Genomic DNA, 19534 nt, shown 5'->3' on the forward strand with positions numbered 1-19534 from the left:
GGCAATAGCTTTTCAGTAAACAAAATAAATGGAAGTACAGAAGCTGTTAGGTTACAGGGTCATTTAGGATGTTAGCAGGTTTCACTGATTTTTTTTGCTGCTTCATTCTTAAGCTCTCCCTGCGACTGTCTCAGTCATGCTGTTCCTTTAAGATGCAGTAATTACAGTGGTGTCATTGCCATTTCAAATTCTTATTCCATGCTTTTCTCTCCTTTGCATGGTCGAATAAACCCTTGCTGGGTCACTCTTTAATTTGATATGGTCTCTCTCAGTAAAATGATAGAGAAAAGATGAATTAGGGCTTTAGTGCCCTGTATTATCAATCACGGTTTGTGTACATTACTTATTGCACACAGTGCTTTCTGACATTAGTCCTTCATAACCTCTGTCTTCATGTTAATGTGGTCTGGAGATCTTTTTACCCCACATTGCTAAGATTATTTATGTAGCTGTTGTTTCCAGAGTGTTTGTAAAAGGTCACCATGGGCTTGCTCAGCCTATAGGCTCTCCCAGCTGTGACACGAAGGCTTCTGTATTTCAGATAACATTGATATGCAGAGAACAAGAAACAAAAGCTGCAAGATCCCAGCTATCTGTCTTCTTGCCACCTAAACATATGTTGACTGACTACGGAGGAACACTGACTGTAGATTTGCAAAGTCACAGCCATTCTTGTTAGATGGGTTATCAGCTAACTCTAATAGCGCTTCAATGTCTGAAGATTTCAGAGTATGAATTATTACTTGTTAAATCTAACAGTTCTTCCCTTTCTAAAGATTTTAAGCGTGATTTGTTTTCTTTTAATTGTTAAACAGGAAAAATATTACATTAAAACAAGTTGAGAAGTATGCTTGTTCATCTTATGTAGTTCTTGGAGCTAGATTACTTTGCTTCCTATATTTCATTCTAGGCTGCTGGTATGCATAGATACCATATATTTTCCATTTGGAAATTAATACTATCTTAATGAGTGTATTGTAAAAAGACAAACTATCATACACAGAGAAAAAAGCAAGTTTCTGCTTCTGGTCATTTATTTCCTTTTGTCCAAAGAAAAAAATTAATTGAAGCAAAACAATATTCTATTTTATTAAAAGTTGTATGCTACTTATAGCATAATGTTGACAATTTCTGCAAGTCAGAGTAGGCACTTCATGTATACTGCTACTAACATTGTTTATCCAGCAGTTCAGCAAAGTATGCCAAACTGTAGATTGTTGTAGAATTGCAGTGAAAATCAAGTGCTTTCATTTCAGTTGTGTTGAATATTAAAGTTTGTTTCTTGTTATGGACTTCATACATTAAAGGAAAATATATTTGTAGAATTGAAACTAAAGTATGTGTGCAGTTAGTTTTTTTTTTTTTTTTGCACTAAGTAATATACCGTTTGTGTTTGTTCTTATTCGGTTTGTAACACTAAAAGATAAATTAATCCTGGTGACTCAGAACTGATGTTTGACATATTCTATTTACTTTAATTCAGACCACACCTTATAATTCTGTTCCATAATTCAAGAACATTTGCAAGTAAAGCATGCTGGAACTGTTTTATAACTTGCATTACATTTATCTTGAGATATGTACTGAAGAGTTTCCAGTATCCTCATAAAACAATAAACCAGTACTAAACTGTTATGACTGTTGCCTCTGTTCATGTAAATATATTAATATAAAGTTGATATATTTGTAAATTGATCATAGGCCTGCAGAGCAAAACAATTAAATATCTTGAACTATGACATATTTCTAATGTAGAATAATATATCACTCCAAGTACAGATTGATATGACTTACTGAACAAAGCATTAGCTTTTTTTGAGATCCTACAGTATAAAAATCAGCTCAATGCTATGGAAAATGTTTACAGTAGTGATTAATATTTACTTTTTCATGTCTTTGCACTGCCTCGCTTTATAGAAAAAGCATTTAAATGCACATCATGTCACTTGTTCATGTTCTTTATTTTTCAGTGTAAGTGGTCTAGAAAAGGCTTCATCAGAACAAGATGGTCCGTGGCGGATTGGTATGTTGCATCTTATTTTTTAAGTGCCAGTTATGATTTCTCCTTTATTTTTCCTTAAACTAATTTGTAGTTGCTGCAACACTGGCACCATCTCCTTGCTTATCTGTTTTAAATGGCATATATTTCTAAGAGCAAAAGCTAGTTTTGTAGGTATATGTTTTAAGCCACATTGAACAAATAAACTGTGTTTAGTTAAAGTACAAATGAGCTTTGCTGCATTACAACATACAGATTTTTATTTTGATAAAAGTATTTCAGATATTCCTAAGGAATAATATTTTTAAGGATTTACCTTCATTAAAAAGTGTTCTTGTCTTGCGACGTCTGGATTTTCCTAATCACTACAGCTTGAGTAGGGAATGCACAGTCACCTTAAAAACTTCATAAAAATCACTATAAATAAGTTTAGTGTGCTTTAGTAGAAAGTCATCTACAGATTCAAAGCTGACAAGGGTGACGGTGGTGGATTTCAGCTGGGGTCATTTTGATAAAGATGTATTAATTCATCCATGGTGACCTGATGGGGGTGATGACCTTGGCTGAGTAAAGGAGCAATGGGCAAATATAAAAGGACCACAGTGACAGTGGCAAATGGCTGTATCAGACAGGTCACCAGACACAGTATGATAAAGAGATTGCTGTGTTTCCAAGAGAAATGTAAAAAGGGATAGCTAAGAGGCAGTATTCAGTATGCATAAGGAAACATGCAGGAAGTAGAGTGCATTAGTATAATGGGGAAAAAGCAGCAGCAGTAATAAAGGGAATGGTGAAGTCAAACAAGTTTTTAAACAACTAGAAACAGGGCCGCTTTTTTCTTATATGTGTGTTACTAAAACAGGATATGAAGGAGAGACATTTTAATATTAATAGAACTTAACCTGCATAGGTATAAGATAAAGATGGATTATAAACACTTTGAAGAAATATGTGTGCGTTCTGTACTCCGAAATGACGAAAGAAAATCTCAGCAGGATTAGTACTTACCTTCCATGCTAGGAAGATCAAATGTCTGAGAGTTCTAGCCCCACATTAGGCATTTAGGATACATAGCAAAGGACGTCTGTTTAAAGCACAGTACTGTAGTATGAAGATTTATTAAGAGTTATGTTCCTATAAGTTCATAATTTAGTTGAGACATTAAACAAAATTTTCATCTCCTTAATCTAGAGTATGTTAAGATCTTATGATTCATCTTCACCAAGACCAGCAAACTTTTTTTTTTACAATAAGGAAATCAAAGGTTCTAAAAATGAATTAGTAGAACAGACGGAACATTCTTATATGTTCTTGTATCATGCCTAGAACCATTGTTTCATTAATAAAGATAGTTTAGCTTTGCTGAAAAATGTATTTAACATTGTCTGTAGCAGGGCAGGTTGCTGTACATAATTTTTCCTTCAAATCCAAATACACTTATATGCACACATTTTAGTGTATTTTTTCCACTTTAAACAAGTCAGCAGAAAATAATTGTATGTGTGGCATACTTTTTTAAAGGAGGTTGTTCTGAATTCAGTGCTGTGTGCTTTGAAGGCTTCTGATATGAAGTAGGGTGTCATAAGTGGAACTTATTTCCAGCAGTTTATTTAGATGTGTGTATAGGTTCATAGGTAGGTACGTGGCTATCTGCTCGAATGCATTTATAAGCCTAGTCAGAATGTGGTGGCTTTCACCGGCCCCTTAGATTAGTTCCCTGTGCCTCTGTCCTGCAGAGCCACTGAAGTGATCCCCGGGGTAAACTTTCTGTTTTCCATCCACTCGTCAAGGTTTCTCTTGAAGAGTGTTAGTGAGGAGCTCTGCCTAATGTAGATTGGAATCTTGTTCCAAAGCATGGGAAGTCGATGGGACAGGAATCTATCCCTCCAGCATGTCCTATCTATTGTTGTAAGGTTTAGATCCCTAGAGCGTTTGGATCGAGGGGATAAGGTTTTCTTTAGGTGGAGCATGTCCATCAATTCTGGGTTGGACATGGTCTTGTATGTCAGGCAGAGATCACCTCTGAGTAGGCAGTATGCAACCGAGTACAGCTGGAGTTTCTTCAGTCGAGCTGCATAGGTCATCTGTTTGAGGCCAGTGATCCTCTTGGTGAGGTACTTCTATGGTCTTTCCAGCTGTTGCAGGTATCTTGTAACGTACATCCCAAATAGGGCATTGTACTCTATGATGGGTCTGATGAGTGATGAGTAGAGGGGCACAATGACCTCTTTTGATTTGGATGCAAACCCTTTTGTGATTAGGTGGGCCACATAGAAGGATTTTCTAATGACTTTGACAGTGTGATTATCAAAGGAGGGATTACTATCTACTTGGGTCCCCAGATCCCTTATTATGTTTTCCGTGTTTAGCGGACTACAACCTATGTGGTAGTTTGTGGGTACTTTGTTTTTTCCAAAGGGAATGAATATGCACGTTTTGGCATTTAGCTTGAGGCCATGATTTTGACACCAGGTATCCGTCTCAGTAAGACCCTTTTGGAGGATGTCTGTGCCAGCTGGAGAGTGAATTATAGCCCCTAGTTTGCAGTCGTCTGCGAGCTTGGTCAGCCATAGTCCTCACGTGCTTGCCTGTACCTCTGAGAAGTTTATACCGAACAGGAGGGGTCCTAGGACTGAGCCCTGGGGAATGCCACTTGTAACCGGTTTAGAGTTGGACCTAGCTCCCGCAACTCTCACTATGTGGGTTCTGTCCATGAGCCAGTTGGCAACCCATCTTGTGACATAGGGGTTTATGTTCAGGCTGGTGAGCTTGTCTTTAATACCAGAATGGGGAATGTTGGAGAAAGCCTTTGCGAGGTCTAGATAGGCTGTGTGTACCACCTTTCCCTCATCTATAGCCTTGGTAACTTTTTGTTTACTTCTTCAGGTGCCATGAGAGTCAGTGGACCGGTGATCTCTCTCATTATTAAAATACATTTTTTTTAAATGTTAATCTTCTTTATTTATTTAGCCTAGTGATCCAAAGCTATGAAACAATCTACAAAATAATCCCAGTGTTTTTGTGTTTCAGGTATACCTATAGAAGTTGGTATGGTGTCGTGTCATTCAGTTTTTTGCTTTATATAACATTTCACAAAGATTTTAACAAGATGACATTTTCACAATAAGCCTCCTGTTTTGAAGGCTGTCCTCTTTTGGCATAAACTTAATAAATCAACATTTTTTCCACCTTTGTATCACAAGTATGGGACATACTTTTACAAGCCCCATAATTCTGACAAACTTCAATATTACCAGTAAAACAACAAGTTATAAAACTTACTGTTTATGGAATTTGCAGTTGAGAAGGAGCCCCCTTCTATCTGTGACCCCTGGCCAACTCTATACATTAACTCAACTGTACTTTGGAGTAGAGAGAATGCTGTCAGATGTACCCTTTGGACTTAATACATATTCTGCCATCTTTTATCATAATAGTAGTCACAGCTATGGTCCAAGGAATTACAACAGAGAACCTTTTTCCAACAAAAGCATTGTTCTGAAAGTGTCTTTTGAGTACTTCTTCCTTCTATATGTAGTATATACACCCATTTCATCTAGTTCAACACTGTGGATATAATTTGTTTCAGCAGGTATTAAGTATAAGGCAGGCAACCATTCCCAGATGGGATTCTATCACAGAGTACATACATACACACATCCAGAGACTTGCATATAGGGAAAATTCAGCATTGCCAGTTAGATGGCTTGTGTATCTATTGGAATCTAGTGGAATATGTGTGAAAATCAGAGACCTAAGAGAAAACCAGTGTGAAGTTGGTGAGAAAATGCAAATTCTCCACAGAGGGTCCTGCAACTGGGAATCTAACTGGAGAAGGTCCAGACACTGTGAAGAATTAATCGGTTATTACCCTGTTGCTATTATATCTGTGTATAATATTTACATGATATGTAGTGTAATTTGTAAAGCATTAAAACAATACACATTCCAGTTTGAAATGCATAGAACATTTCAGGATTAACTGGCATAGAGCTAACATATATTCTAGTTTGGCTTTGTAACAGTACTACAATGAGTTATGATAAATAAAATTAAGAAGAGAAAAATTTCAACTGATGAATTATGTGTAGACCCTTTGAAATCACAAAAGGGTATCCGATTAACTCCTCAGTTCAGAGTATTTTCCAGCTTTGTGAGAACATTATTTAAGTGTAATGAGTTAGGGATCTATAAACTGTTCAACTGTATTTTTTCCCACTTGTTTATTTATTTACTTATTTGTTTATTAGGAAATTCCTTCTGAACTAAAAGGGCTGTTTCAATATTGGACCAGGGAAAAAAGCTCCATAGAAAATTATTACAAAATACAAAAAAGTATATATACTGCAGAGATAGTATACCAAACAAAAAGCATAAAATGCAAATGAAAGCATAATATGCATATAGGTTCATAGGTTCATAGGTTCATACTAGGCTATCTGCCCTAGGGCATTTATAAGCCTAGCCAGAATATGTTTGGCTTTCGCCACCCATTTTAAATTTATTTTGCTATGCCCTTTTTTGAGGTTAGTATACTGTGCCTCTATCTAACAGTGACACAGAAGTGATACCCGGGGTAAACCTACGATCTCCCATCCACTCATCAAGATTCCTCTTGAAGAGAGTCAATGAGGGACTCTGCCTAACCTGGACTGGGATTTTATTCCAGAGTGAAGGGAGCCTCTGGGTTATGAATCTGTCCCTCCAGCATGTCCTATTTATTTCAGTGCTGAGGTTCAAGTCTCTCGGCGTAGCTCGATGGGATTTGGATTTTCTGAGGTGCAGCATGTCCATTAATTCCGGGTTGGACATGGCTTTATACGTCAGGCACAGATCTCCTCTGAACAGGCGGTATGCCACTGAGTAGAGCTGGAGTTTCTTTAACCGGGCAGCATATGGCATCTGTTTGAGCCCTTTGATCCTCTTGGTGAGGTACTTTTGGGGTCTTTCCAGTTGCTGCAGGTGTCTGGTAAGGTACATCCCAAAAGGGGCATTGTACTCAATTATGGGCCTGATGAGGGATGAGTAAAGAGGCACGATGACCTCCCCTGATCTAGATGTGAATCCCTTCATGATTAGGTGGGCTATATAAAATGTATTTCTAACCACTTTGGCCACGTGGTTGTCAAATGAGAGATTGCTATCAACTTGGGTCCCCAGGTCCCTAATTACTTCTTCTGTACTTAATGGATTTCCCCCTATGTGGTAATTTGTGGCCACTTTGTTTTTGCCAAAGGGGATGACTATGCACTTTTTGGCATTTAGCTTGAGGCCATGGCTCTGGCACCAGTTGTCTGTTTCTATGAGGCCCTTTTGGAGGATGCTTGTGTCTGCTGGAGAGTCGATTATGGCACCCAGTTTGCAGTCATCTGCAAACTTGGTCAGCCACAGTCCTTCCGTGTTGGCCTGTACCTCCGAGAAATATATACCGAACAAGAGAGGTCCCAGGACTGAGCCTTGTGGGACACCACTTGTAACTGGTTTGGAGTCTGACATGGCTCCAGCAATTCTAACCATGTGGGTTCTGTCCTTGAGCCAGTTTGCAATCCATCTAGTGACATAGGGGTTTATATTTAAGCTGGTGAGCTTATCTATAATGCCCGAGTGGGGTATTGTATCGAAGGCTTTTGCAAGGTCCAGGTAGGCTGTGTGGACCACCTTCCCCTCGTCAATGGCCTTGGTGACTGTTTCAAAGAAATCAACCAGGTTTAAGAGGCAGGATCTGCCCTTAACAAAGCCGAACTGGGTAGGATCCAGTGTTTGTAGGTCCCCAATATCTTTATTTATGAGGTCCATGATGATCCTTTCCATAGCTTTGCAGACCAAGCTAGTCAGGCTTATGGGGCGATAGTTTCCAGGATCCGTTGAGGCACCACCTTTATGGAGAGGGACCACTGTTGCTGTACGCCACTCTTTGGGCACATATCCTGTAGTAAGGCTGAGATTGAACAGTAGTTTTATGTTTGGGTTTAGCTCTTCTTTGAGTTCATGTAGGACGCAGCCCGGGACACCATCTGGTCCCATTGATGCTGTGTTTTTTGCTTTGGAGAGGGCGGCTCTTACCTGAGCATCTGAGATGTCAGGGGGGCAGCACTCTGCTGGGATAGATATTTGCCCTTTTGGTGGGGAGGGGGGGGAGAAGTTTGCACTGAACCTGTCAGCTAGGATGTTGGCAATGTCTGTGGGTTCGGTGTATGTTTTGTCATTCTGGACTAATTCTGAGCATATCTGGGAATTACCACCCAGGTTCCTAACATAACTAAAGAAAGCCTTGTGATTATCCTTCGTGTCCTGTGCAATTTTTCTCTCAAAGCTGGCCTTAGACAATTTTATGTGTGCCCGTAGTTTTTTGCTAATACTGATCAGTGATGCCTTCCCTTTTTGGGATTTTGCTTTATCATTTAGTAGCTTCCTCCTTCTATTGTATAGTTTGTTTATGGCTGGGGTCCACCAGACAGGACGTCTGCCTTTGGAGGATTGGGTCTTGGTTTTATTTGGGATCGCATGATCCATGCATTCCTGAAGGTGTTCATAGAATGCGTTTATAAAGGATTCTGCGGTCTGGGCTGTATTTTCCACAGGCCCGGGCCGTTTGAAGGCGTCCACCTCAGTTTTGAGGAGTGCAAAATTTGCTTTAGAGAAGTTTTTCACTGTGGTTTTCTGGGCAGGGGTGGGGTCGGGATGTGAATATCCAGTGAGATTAGTTTATAGTCTGATCTTACCAGTGAGGGATACACTTCTGGTCTGGAGCATAGAGTCCCCATGTTGGTGATGATCAGGTCCAGTATGTTTTCCCTCTTGTGGGAGTGGTAACAAGTTGTTCCATAGCATTTGAGTTTATAAATTCTAGGAACCTTTGGGCTAGGGTGTTGGAGCTAGAGTAATGCTCCCAGTCTATGTTTGGGTAGTTGAAGTCGCCCAATATAATGGTGTTTGGTGAGACCTTCATATTTTCCAGTGTTCTCAGGAAGGCCGAGTGGGGTTCCTGGGTTTGGGAGGGTGGTCTGTAGCAGGCTATAAACTGGAAGGCAGTTTTACCCACTGTTAGTTGCACATGGATAGTCTCTGATGCTTCGTGCTTTGCCACCAACCTGGAGGTGTGGGTATCTTTGATGAATATCGATACTCCCCTCCTTTGTGGTTCGGTCCAAGTTTTGGGGCGAAAAGCATGGTATGAGGTATAACCTGGTAGTGCTGGGGTGCTCTCAGGAGCCCTGAACCAGGTTTCTGTTACTGCACAGATATCGATGTTCTCCATGCTAAGGAGAGTTTCGAAGTCGTGCATCTTGAGGTTTAGACTTCTGGCGTTGAGTAGCATTACTCTTAGTTTCTTATCCCTTGTGATACCTATGGAGGTGGGTTTGTCTTTGAGCCTTGCCTAAAAGGCACTATGGGGGTAGCAAGAGCCTTTGCCAATATCCGAAAGCCCAGGGGTGACAGGTGCAAGCCGTCCCTAGCGAAGCATCGTGGCTTGTCGAGCATATCATCCCAAGCTGACAGGCATTGGATCCCCTTTGAATGACACCAGTACTTAAGCCAATTGTTGAAATTGATCATCTTGTCTTCATATTGTGGCATCATTTTTGGTGAGGGTAAAATGCTACTCAAGGTCAGGGTCATACCGGCCTGGGCTACATGCTCAGAGAGCTCCTTTATGTCTCTTTTCATGTAGTCCAGGGAGGTACGTCTCAGGTCATTCACACCAGCATGGACAATGACTGAGTCATATTTGTACTTGCCTTGGAGTGACCTGAGTGCTTGTGTTATGTGGTGGATCCTAGCACCCGACAGGCTGCTCACCGTGACCCTCTCCTTGTTCAGCCTGGTGAGCGGGACGTCAGTGTGCCTGACGATAGAGTCACCTATTAGAAGTGTATCAGGTGTGTTGTTTAGTCTTAAGGGCTGTGACTGTTTGGCACACTGGCTTTGTGAGATATGTGTTGCACGTGTTTTGTTTTGGGGTAGCGGCTGCTTGGGTGTCTGCTTTGGACGTCTCTGCTGCTTCGGCAGATCTTTATTTAGAGCCTCTGAGTATGTTTTTGTGTGATTATGTGTTTGGTTTGCTGTCGTGGTAGGTCTATGTGAGACTGGAATTGTAGTGAGTATGGTTTCCTTCTCCTCCTGACTGGTTATGCCAGTACTGAGTTGAGAGAGCTTAGCCTCCAGTTTGGCTATATGGTTGCATCTCTCATATGTGTTGGAATTTGTTGGGAGGAGGAGAGGGTTGTCTGTGTACATGAGGCAGTTGTAACATTGCCTCAAGATTCCCAGATTCACCAGCTGGACCGGTATGATTTAAAAATAAACATAGACAACTTAGAAGATACACAGTAAGAAAAAAAAGAAAATACTTAAAATACTTTATTGTGCCATATAATTCCAGTGCAAGACTAAAATGCCAAATCATTGTGAGTTCAACTTTCTGTAATTTAATATAATCATGCATAAATTTTATATTATCAACTTCATAGGAAGACAGAAAATGATTACAAAACATACACAGTTTTTGCTAACTTTATCTCCTGGGATAGAGCATTCTTTTGTCTTTCTTTTATGTAATGTAAAGTAATGTAGTGAGGTTTGTATCCCTGTATGCCATGGAGCTGTCTCCCATACATAGACTATCCTTGACAAAATGTTTGCAAGTGGTTTATCTCAGCAAAAGTGGAAAACAGAGCAAAGACATCTTACGTCTTTTTTTGTTTGCATGATGTAGTTGCATCCCAGTGGTCTTAAAAATGACAAAAATGACTGGTAGATAAATTTCCCAGAAAGGTTTTGTGTGTCCACTGGATAGCAAGGAACTTAATAGAAAACTATTTTGGTCTTGTATGCATACGTCCAGGCCTAAACTCATCACCTATGTATCACTTTACATAGCTTTTTTTATTTATTTTTTTGCACACTCCCTTGTTGAAGTAGCATCCCTAAGATACTTTCTAACAACAATTCCCTGTAGATGATACAGCAACAAGTTAATTGGCAAAACTCTGTTGTACTTCCTCCAGCTTGCAGCAAAGACTTGTGTTGGCTGACTAATGCTCTTTGCTGTTATTGGCCAACCTTAGTTATTAAGATTATCTGGCAAGACTGATTGATTCCTTAATTCATGAAATAAATGAGGCCCTTATAATAATTTTTAATTGTCTGTAACTGCTTTTTATAACTTAAACATGCACCGTGGTTACCAGACCAAAGTTAGTAATTCTCATAGTTGTGTTCCATGGAAAGAACTGGATTTGGTCTTGATCTGAGAGCTTGACTTGGCGGCTCAAGCTTTTTTTTGTTCAGTCGTAAACTATTTTAATTAGTTCTCAAATAACAAAAAATAAGCCTTCAATAATGTTCCATGTTGTTATTAACTGCTTATGTTAATTCTCTAGAATTAACAGGAATTTCCTTACTCAGCTCCTACTCAATGAAGCATTAAATGCATTCAACTCAACTTTCCTAAATATTTTAAATTCTGTATCCCCACCAAGAAAATTTCGATTAAAGGCAAGCACTTCACCCTGGCTAACTAAAACCACCCATATCCTTATGAAATCCAGAGATAGGGCATGTAAAACATGGGTACAAACCAAATTTCCAGCTGACCTCCCAAAGTATAAAGAACTTAGAAATCAGACAAAAAAACTTATCAACAAAGACAAAAAATACTTTTATTATAATCCCAAAAACATTAGAATCTGATCCAAAAATATTCTGGAATGCTATAAACCAAATACTATATCCAGGTAACCCAACTTCACCAAACCCATGTCCTGACAAGTCACCTGAAGAAACTGCCAATAACTTCAACACCTACTTTATCAAATCCATTTACAAACCATTTAAATCCATCCTCTCAAACAACACTTCAAACCTCCCTATACACCCCTCAACCACTGTCTCAGTGAACTCCTTCTCTCTCAAACCTGTCTCCACTGACTATAGCTACTCTCAAAGCTCAAACCATGCTCTGTATCAGCAGACAATATTCCTTCTTACTTTCTGCAGATTGCTGCACCCTCCCTTCCTATGCCTGTATCTATACTAATCAATTGCTCCATTTCTGAGTCTAAAGTTCCTTCTAGCTGGAAACAGTTTTACACCCGTCCTATCTAATTTCAGACCTATTGCTATCTTCTCCCTTCTCTCCAAAATCCTTGAGAAATGTATACACAAACAAGTTATGCATTATCTCTTACAAGAAAATCTTCTCACTCCAACACAGCATGGCTTATGTCCCAATCATAGTACAACCACAGCTTTACTATCATTTCTCAGTACCTTAGCCCTTGCTAAAGATGATCACAAACTCATATCCTGTCTGTTCCTTGACCTTTCTAAGGCTTTTGACACTGCCTCACATACTCTGCTGCTTAGTAAACTTGTAGACCTAAACTCTCCCCTGATACAGTTGCATGACTCTCTATCTCTCTCTGATAGGCTGCAATCAGTATGATGGGACTCAGCACTATCTACCCCTCTCTCAGTAAGAACTGGTGTTCCCCAAGGTTCCATTCTTGGACCTCTACTCCTTAATATCTTCACCAACTCACTCCACTCCTCTTGTCGTCAGTCTAACATTGTCCAATACGCAGATGACTCTACAGTCATAACTATTGCTAATTCCCCTTAGAACTCCTAACAAATACCCAGGCATCTTTCAACTCAGTAGAGACATGGCTCACTAATAATCAGCTCATCCTCAACATTAAGAAAACAAAATTTACTACACTGTTTACCTAAATCTGCAAACCACATTAAACTTTCCTTCTCCATAAGGTCCCTAAAAGTCAAAACTAGCACAAAACTCCTTGGCATTACCATTGATGACCAACTAAAATTTGATCTTCACATTAACAATTGTATCCAAAAAAAAAAAAAAAACACCAAAAGCTAGAACTACTGGAAAGGAACAACAAATTCCTAACTACTGAAGCTAGGATTTCTCTTACCCCTGCCTACCTTCTACCATGCTTAACCTAGTTTTCCCAAATACTCACAAATCTGAACTCCTCCATACTTACCAAATTAGAGTCAACCTACCACAAAATAGCTAGATCTGCAGCTCAACAAACATATAAATCTCCACCACTGTCTCTCCCTAAAATGCCTGAACTGACCTGAGCTACCTCACCTGTTCCTACAATCTCTACTCCAAATCATACACACCATCCTATATCAGCCTGATTTCTGCCCAAGTCTGTCTTCTCTCATCTCTCACTACTCCCCTACCAGACTTCTCCGAAGCTCAACCCAAGACCTACTAAAAATCCATAAACCCAAATCCAACACAGGGTGCAACTTATATAGCTACTGTCCCTCTATTGCATGGAACAAACTCCCACTAGAAATAAGGACCCTGACTCACCCTAAACCTACCTAGCAACTAAAGACCACTTTAAAAAACACTGGTCCTGCCATTGTACTCACCCTCCCCGAATATTAACTACCTTTATCGTACAGTCAAACTAACTTACTAAAACTTACCATTAACTACTTCATCCTACACTTGCTATGCAACCTCCAAAGCTTCTTCTGTACTTTGCTCCCTGAAATTTTTATGTAACCTTTTAAGTTTCTGCTACTCTGCATCCAAAACCTTATATTTACTCAACTCTCATTTTAAACCAAAACATATATCTTATTCTACTTTTTTAACATTCTCTTTTTTGTTTATAGTACTGTTTTGTCTGTCAACATTATACATGTATGTAACTTGCGTACTTTAACTACCAAAATTCTCTATTGCTATTTTTATTGAAATGTATATGTGTTGCTATTTTTATTGCATTGTATATCTTTGCAGCTTTTCTCTCCAGGCCTCCTCTGATAAAGGGCAATAGCTCAGCTGGACACTCCCAGCCAACAAATGTATGATAAATAAAATAAAGTAAAAATAAAGACCTCAGAAAAATTCTAATGTTGAATGAGCAGATTTTAATCAGTAACACTTAAGTTCTCCTAAACTTGTTTATTGTATTTCCCATGCAGTAAACTGATAACCGTAACTAATAACAATTATGTAAATTACATTGCAAGACTTGGTAATATTCTTTTAAAAAACAAAGTTTCTTTAATAGACAGATTGTGCTGAATATATTCTTCTGTATACTGTGCTCCTTAGCTAAGTTAAAGCAGTTCTTCAATGAGTTGTTTATCTGCCCATGAGATAGACTATTAGAATAGGTGATGATGGTAAATCTGAAGAAAGAGGGTGTGTGGGGGGGAGTGTGGGATGTAGGGTAGGTAGAATGTTTAATGTGGTAAAAGGGCAGTGTCTCCCATTACGATTAACCAAATGCAATGTTCTGGCTTTTAACTGTCCTTTTGCTGAAGACCAATTACCCTAAAGGACTGCCAATAAACAAAATATTCCTTCTCACAAAATGAATCTTATCGATGTGATGCGAACAAAAATAGGAACATAAGAAGTCACTTCAGCTCCAATTAACTTTTACCACCTAGCCATCTAAAAATCATCTATCTTGGAGTTTTAGCATTATCACTTAAAATGAGAATGGAATGATGCTTAGGTACATGTGTAATAATTTTGTATCAGAATACTTCAGTGTACTTATGAGTTATATTTTTATTAATCAAACCACCAGAAATCTCCCCCTTCTTGACTGTATGTTTAAATGTCAAAAGACAGTTACTGGCTCTCTTATCTTCTGTCTCTAATTAAGTAATCACTGCTGTTGATTGTGGGTTATGAGTTTAGCTTCATATATTTTATCTTGTAGCACAAAGGTTATAAGGCTAATATTAGTTAACTACTTTTTTTTTTCTTCTGAGCTTTCAATGGACAAGTACACTTTATCACTAATCCCAGTGTACTCCAGGATGAGTCCTCTCAACCTTAAACAGATCGTTGTGAAAATCCTTAACAGGGATCAAGTGTACTTGCAGAAGTACAAATGGAGACTATGCAAAAACATCTTTATGGGTAATGTCCATCATAACCCTTCTTCACATTACAGCCCTAAATATGTATAATCCTCTCCCTCCTGGCTGCATACTGATTAAACCACAGCAGTAGATGTGTTGTTTTACTTCTCTCAGTTTTCAATTTTAATTTTTTTGGGTCACACAATCCATGCTCAAACATTGTAATTGTTCCAGAAAAACACTCATAGACTAGTTAGTGAATTCCATACTTGGTTCAGATCTATATTATATAACTTCTCCTTAAAGAGAAGAAGTAATTTGTACTAAATCTGGAAATAAACTCATCACAATCATGTTATCTCTCATTGCTTATTAATATCTGCAAAAACAAGTCTTTAGCCAAGGTTCTTTGAAGTGATTTATCCTCTACCTGTCACATGCTAATTGTGAAAAGACTTTTTGATGTCCTTGCCTTCAAGCTGAACTTGTCACGCCTTCCTTCTTAATATCATGTAGAACCAGGGCTCTGTCAAAAATCATTAGGTTTGGTTTATCACCTGCCATATAGCATAGTAAATGCAACAGAAAAACTGTGACTTACTATGTCTGCCAATATAGTCTCTGGAAAACCTTAAGAAACTCATCTTGGTTCATTACTTTTCAAGTTATTCATTAATTCTTTCTATGTATATTTCTTAATGTAGCTTACTTTATGTGGCTAATCTGGTGGTTGGACACAAATCACTTTCTTCTATCACTATGACTATGTAAGAATACTTAAAGCATCTCACCTAAAATACATTATTGGTTGGTTTTCATCAGGAGTGAGTTAGTAATACATAATTGATTGATTTTTGTCAGGAGTGAGTTAGTATTAATCCATACCAGTACTTCAAAAAATTCAAACAAATGCATGTGGACTGGAAGATGGACTTTTGGAGGACATCTTGAGAATGTACCTTCCATTATATATGTTAGTATTTGGTCCAGTTCACAATTTTACATGGTCAACACAGCCACAGTTAAGATCCTTGCATAACTTAGTTGTTTGTTTGAAATTCTCAATGTACATTTGACCCAAAGTCAGGATGTCTCTTTGAAAGTAGTAATCCCACAGTAAGAATGTGGCCGTTGTGGTTTATTCCTCTAAAAGATTATGCTTAAGAGTACACCTGTGCTGCACTTAAAGGAAGGTTGTCTGTTCCTCAGCTCTGTAGTGTAAATGAAATAAGTGTTGACTAAGATCCAGAAATTCTGAGTGTTTGCCTAGAGACCAGGCACTGGAAGAACTGGGGGGGGGGGTTCAGGGGGTGGAGTAGCACATGCTATTTTGCTCATCCTAGGGGGAAGAAGATGGCTGACCAACTTGAACAAAGTTAGCCTGTGCAAGTAGTAACAATGGACTCTGGACTGAATGTTCATGACTTGAAATTCCAAGCAGCTGATGATACTCATTGCTTATGTGTGTATGTGTGTATGTGTGTATGTGTGTGTGTGAGTGTGTGTGAGTGTGTGAGTGTGAGTGTGAGTGTGAGTGTGTGTGTGTGTGTGTGTGTGTGTGTGTGTGTGTGTGTGTGTGTGTGTGTGTGTGTGTGTGTGTGTGTGTGTGTGTGTGTGCTTGAGAGAGAAAGAGCATGAGTATACTAGTGGAGGGCATAGAATATCCCAGAGATGATCTGGGGCCAACAGGAAGGGGGAGTTAGGAACATAACCACAAAATTCCCGAAGGTTGCCTCTATACTGGCTCCCAGTTTAGGGATGGATGGTAGTTGATATATAATGGAAGAGAAATAGTATTAAAAATGTATGCTTATCTGTCTGTGTTTGAGGGCAGACTTTTTATGCAGTACTGTTCAGGTTTCAGCTTGCTTTTATATTATTGCCTTTCTGTTCAAATGAAACATTGTCATGGAAAAGAAAGCTTTCATCTTAGATCAACTTAATTGATGACTCACTCTCTTTAATTGTCTTAGATATAGCTTAAGCGGTGATAGTGCACTTTAATACTTGACTCCAGCAACAGGGAAGTTCTGAAAATATTTTGTATTTAAAAGGCAGATTTACATTAGTTTCTAAATTCATGTGTAACTATATATCTGATGTTGTTAATCTTCTTTCCATTCATCACTGTTGGATCCGGTTCCGAGCCCCTCGGAACCGTGTCGGCCTAATACTAAGCTCGCATACACCAAAAACTCTCGAGCTAAGCGGCTACCCACAATGCCCTTCTCCCTGTTACCTCAGATCTCGTTTGCCGGGTAGCCATATAGCAGCGTTTCACCGAGCTCTCAAGCTAAGTGTTATTTTTCTTGATACTTTTTGTATTTTTGGATATTTACCCCTTCTATTTCACTCATTTTACTGTTATTGTAACTTTCCTAACTAGCTCTACCCATTGGGTAATTCGTTTTACCATTGTTGGTACACCTTCTCCTTACCCTTGTGGTATCGCTTGATACCATCGTTGGTATTTTCTTTTCTTCTTCCTTTTCTTGCCTTTTTAGGTGTTTAATATTCTTGTTAACTTGTGATTAGTGTGTGTGTGTGGAAATGTCTGATAAAAAAGGGACTTCGGGGTTTAAACATTGCACCTGTAGTAATGGTAAACTCCCAAACAGCGACTCTCACAACGACTGTGTTTATTATCTGGGGGTTTCTCACCTCTCTGTTAAACCCCCTTGTCAAATTTTCCAAAGTTTCAGTCAGCGGACGCTGAATGAAAGGAAAAATAAATTGATTTTGAAAAGCCTTCTTGATTTTCCTTTCTCAGAGGCCCATTCTGTGTCGGAGGTCTCTACCCCTCCAGTAAAGAACAAGAAACGTGCCCATTCTCATCCCTCTTCACCAGCTGGTTATAGAGTAAGACTCATAAACATAAGGCCCACAAAACTTCCTTGGAGCATAGACTTGCCACTTCAGCTCCAACTACTACTACTGTTCCAAGCTCTGCTCCAGTTACTACTATGACTCAAGCCATGGACATTACCGGATTCTCAACGTCAGCGCCACCCTCGGCACCGACTGCTACGGCACTGACCTTGCCTTCCATTTCAGCTACAGCACCGACCTTGCCTTCTACTACAATTACAACACTGACTTTGCCTTTGACCACACCAACAATGGTTCTGACCCATGCAATTCCTTTGGAAGCAATGACATTGACTCCGAGCGCCTCTTCGTCACCGAGCCCTTTTACTACTTCACCGATTCCTTTGCTACCTGTCTCCAAATTAAAGACTCCATTCCTGTGTCAAATGTACAGTCCCTTTTTGGACCGACCTGACTCCCCTTCAGGAGTATCCACGAGGTCCACCAGGAGTCTATCCGAACTTGATGTGGTGCACCTTTTGGATCAGCTGTTAATGGCCAGAGGGATAGCAAATGTTCCTAAGACTCATCCCCCTCTGAGACTTGGGTTTATCTCTCCCAGGACTCCGTATACTCCTCCTTCGGACCCATCTGTTCCGAAGCCCATTGCTCCGACTTCCTTTGTGGAACCCCGTTCCTCGGTGCTGACAGTGACTGTCACTGAGACTTCGAGGCCACCCCTTTGGTTTTCGGTTCCGACAGAACCGTACCTTCCTCAGACTCATGGTTGGGGGGTGGAGTCCTCGGTTTGGGGCATGATTCTTAGTGTTTTATTGGTTCCACCCACGGATACAGGGATAACGTCTGCCCCGATCCTGCTTGAGGCTCCGTCTCTGGGAGCGGGTCTGACGGAGTGGGGTGTGACCCCGTTTCTGAGGTTGTCCTTCTCGGTTCTGGGATCCCACTCCTCTTCGGGCAGGCCTTTTTTCAGGTGATGGAGAAGGTGCTTGCTTCAGGAAGTGCTCCTCCAACTTTGGAACTTCACCCTACTCCCTCTGAGCTGCAGCTACCATGAGCCACCTCCCTGGGACATCGGGAGGAAAAGCCTCAGGATTCCCCAGTTCAGGCTACCAATCCTTCCAATTCCTCCTCAGATATTCCCACTGAAGAACTTCCTTGGAAGAAGGTGTGCAGGAGGAAGCACACAGACTCTCCTGAAGAGTCTTTGACAGAAGACATAGTCTACGATGATGGGGAGGGGTCCCCAATTTCACCCCCGGATGATGCCTTCTTCAGAGATATCCTGGAAATATTAAAACAGAGGGGTGGCTGGAAGTCCTCCAACCCTTCCTTGGAGGAATCTGTGTTCTTGCAGGCTTTTCTCTGCCGGCCTTCTACCTGTTGGGTGACCCCACCTGCCGAAGAGTTAATCCAGCTCGTCATGCAGCTTGCTTGGCAAATCCCTGACTCTATTGAGGCCATTCTCCAGAGATCTGATGAGATTCTTTCCCCCCCCGGAAGAGCATCCACACTGGTCCAGAGATTTGCCAGTTGACGCTATGATGGTGGCGGCGGCCACTAAAATGATCTAGTGGAAGAAAGTTCTGCTGTTCACCCACCCAACAGGGAGTCCCAGTCTATGGACAGGTTGAGGAAGCAAGTCTTCTTCAGAGACCTTTGCTGTCAGGTCTCTGGACTACTTGGCACATTTCACGAGGCTCCAAAGAGATTTGATTACTAAACTTTCTGGATCCCTTGCAGGTCAAGTTTCTGATGAGGCACAGGACAAGGTTGCCTCTCAACTTGCCACCCTTGAATCTATTTCCAAATCGTCCATGAGGCTGCTGT

At 40.1% G+C, this 19534-nt stretch overlaps 1 protein-coding gene across 3 annotated transcripts in view; it reads left to right on the plus strand.

The window, feature by feature from the left end:
- Positions 1-19534, plus strand: part of INPP5A (inositol polyphosphate-5-phosphatase A) — a 3411481-nt gene that overhangs the window by 1978056 nt on the left and 1413891 nt on the right. For all 3 annotated transcript variants that reach the window (XM_044056820.1, XM_044056818.1, XM_044056819.1), the window contains exon 7: positions 1971-2023. In XM_044056820.1, the coding sequence (XP_043912755.1) occupies positions 1971-2023 (53 nt within the window). The remainder of the gene's footprint in view (positions 1-1970; positions 2024-19534) is intronic.

The sequence above is a fragment of the Protopterus annectens genome, chromosome 14.part0 (genome assembly GCF_019279795.1).
Source record: "Protopterus annectens isolate FY-2018-M chromosome 14.part0, PAN1.0, whole genome shotgun sequence".
In the NCBI taxonomy this organism is placed as follows: Eukaryota; Metazoa; Chordata; order Ceratodontiformes; family Protopteridae; genus Protopterus; species Protopterus annectens.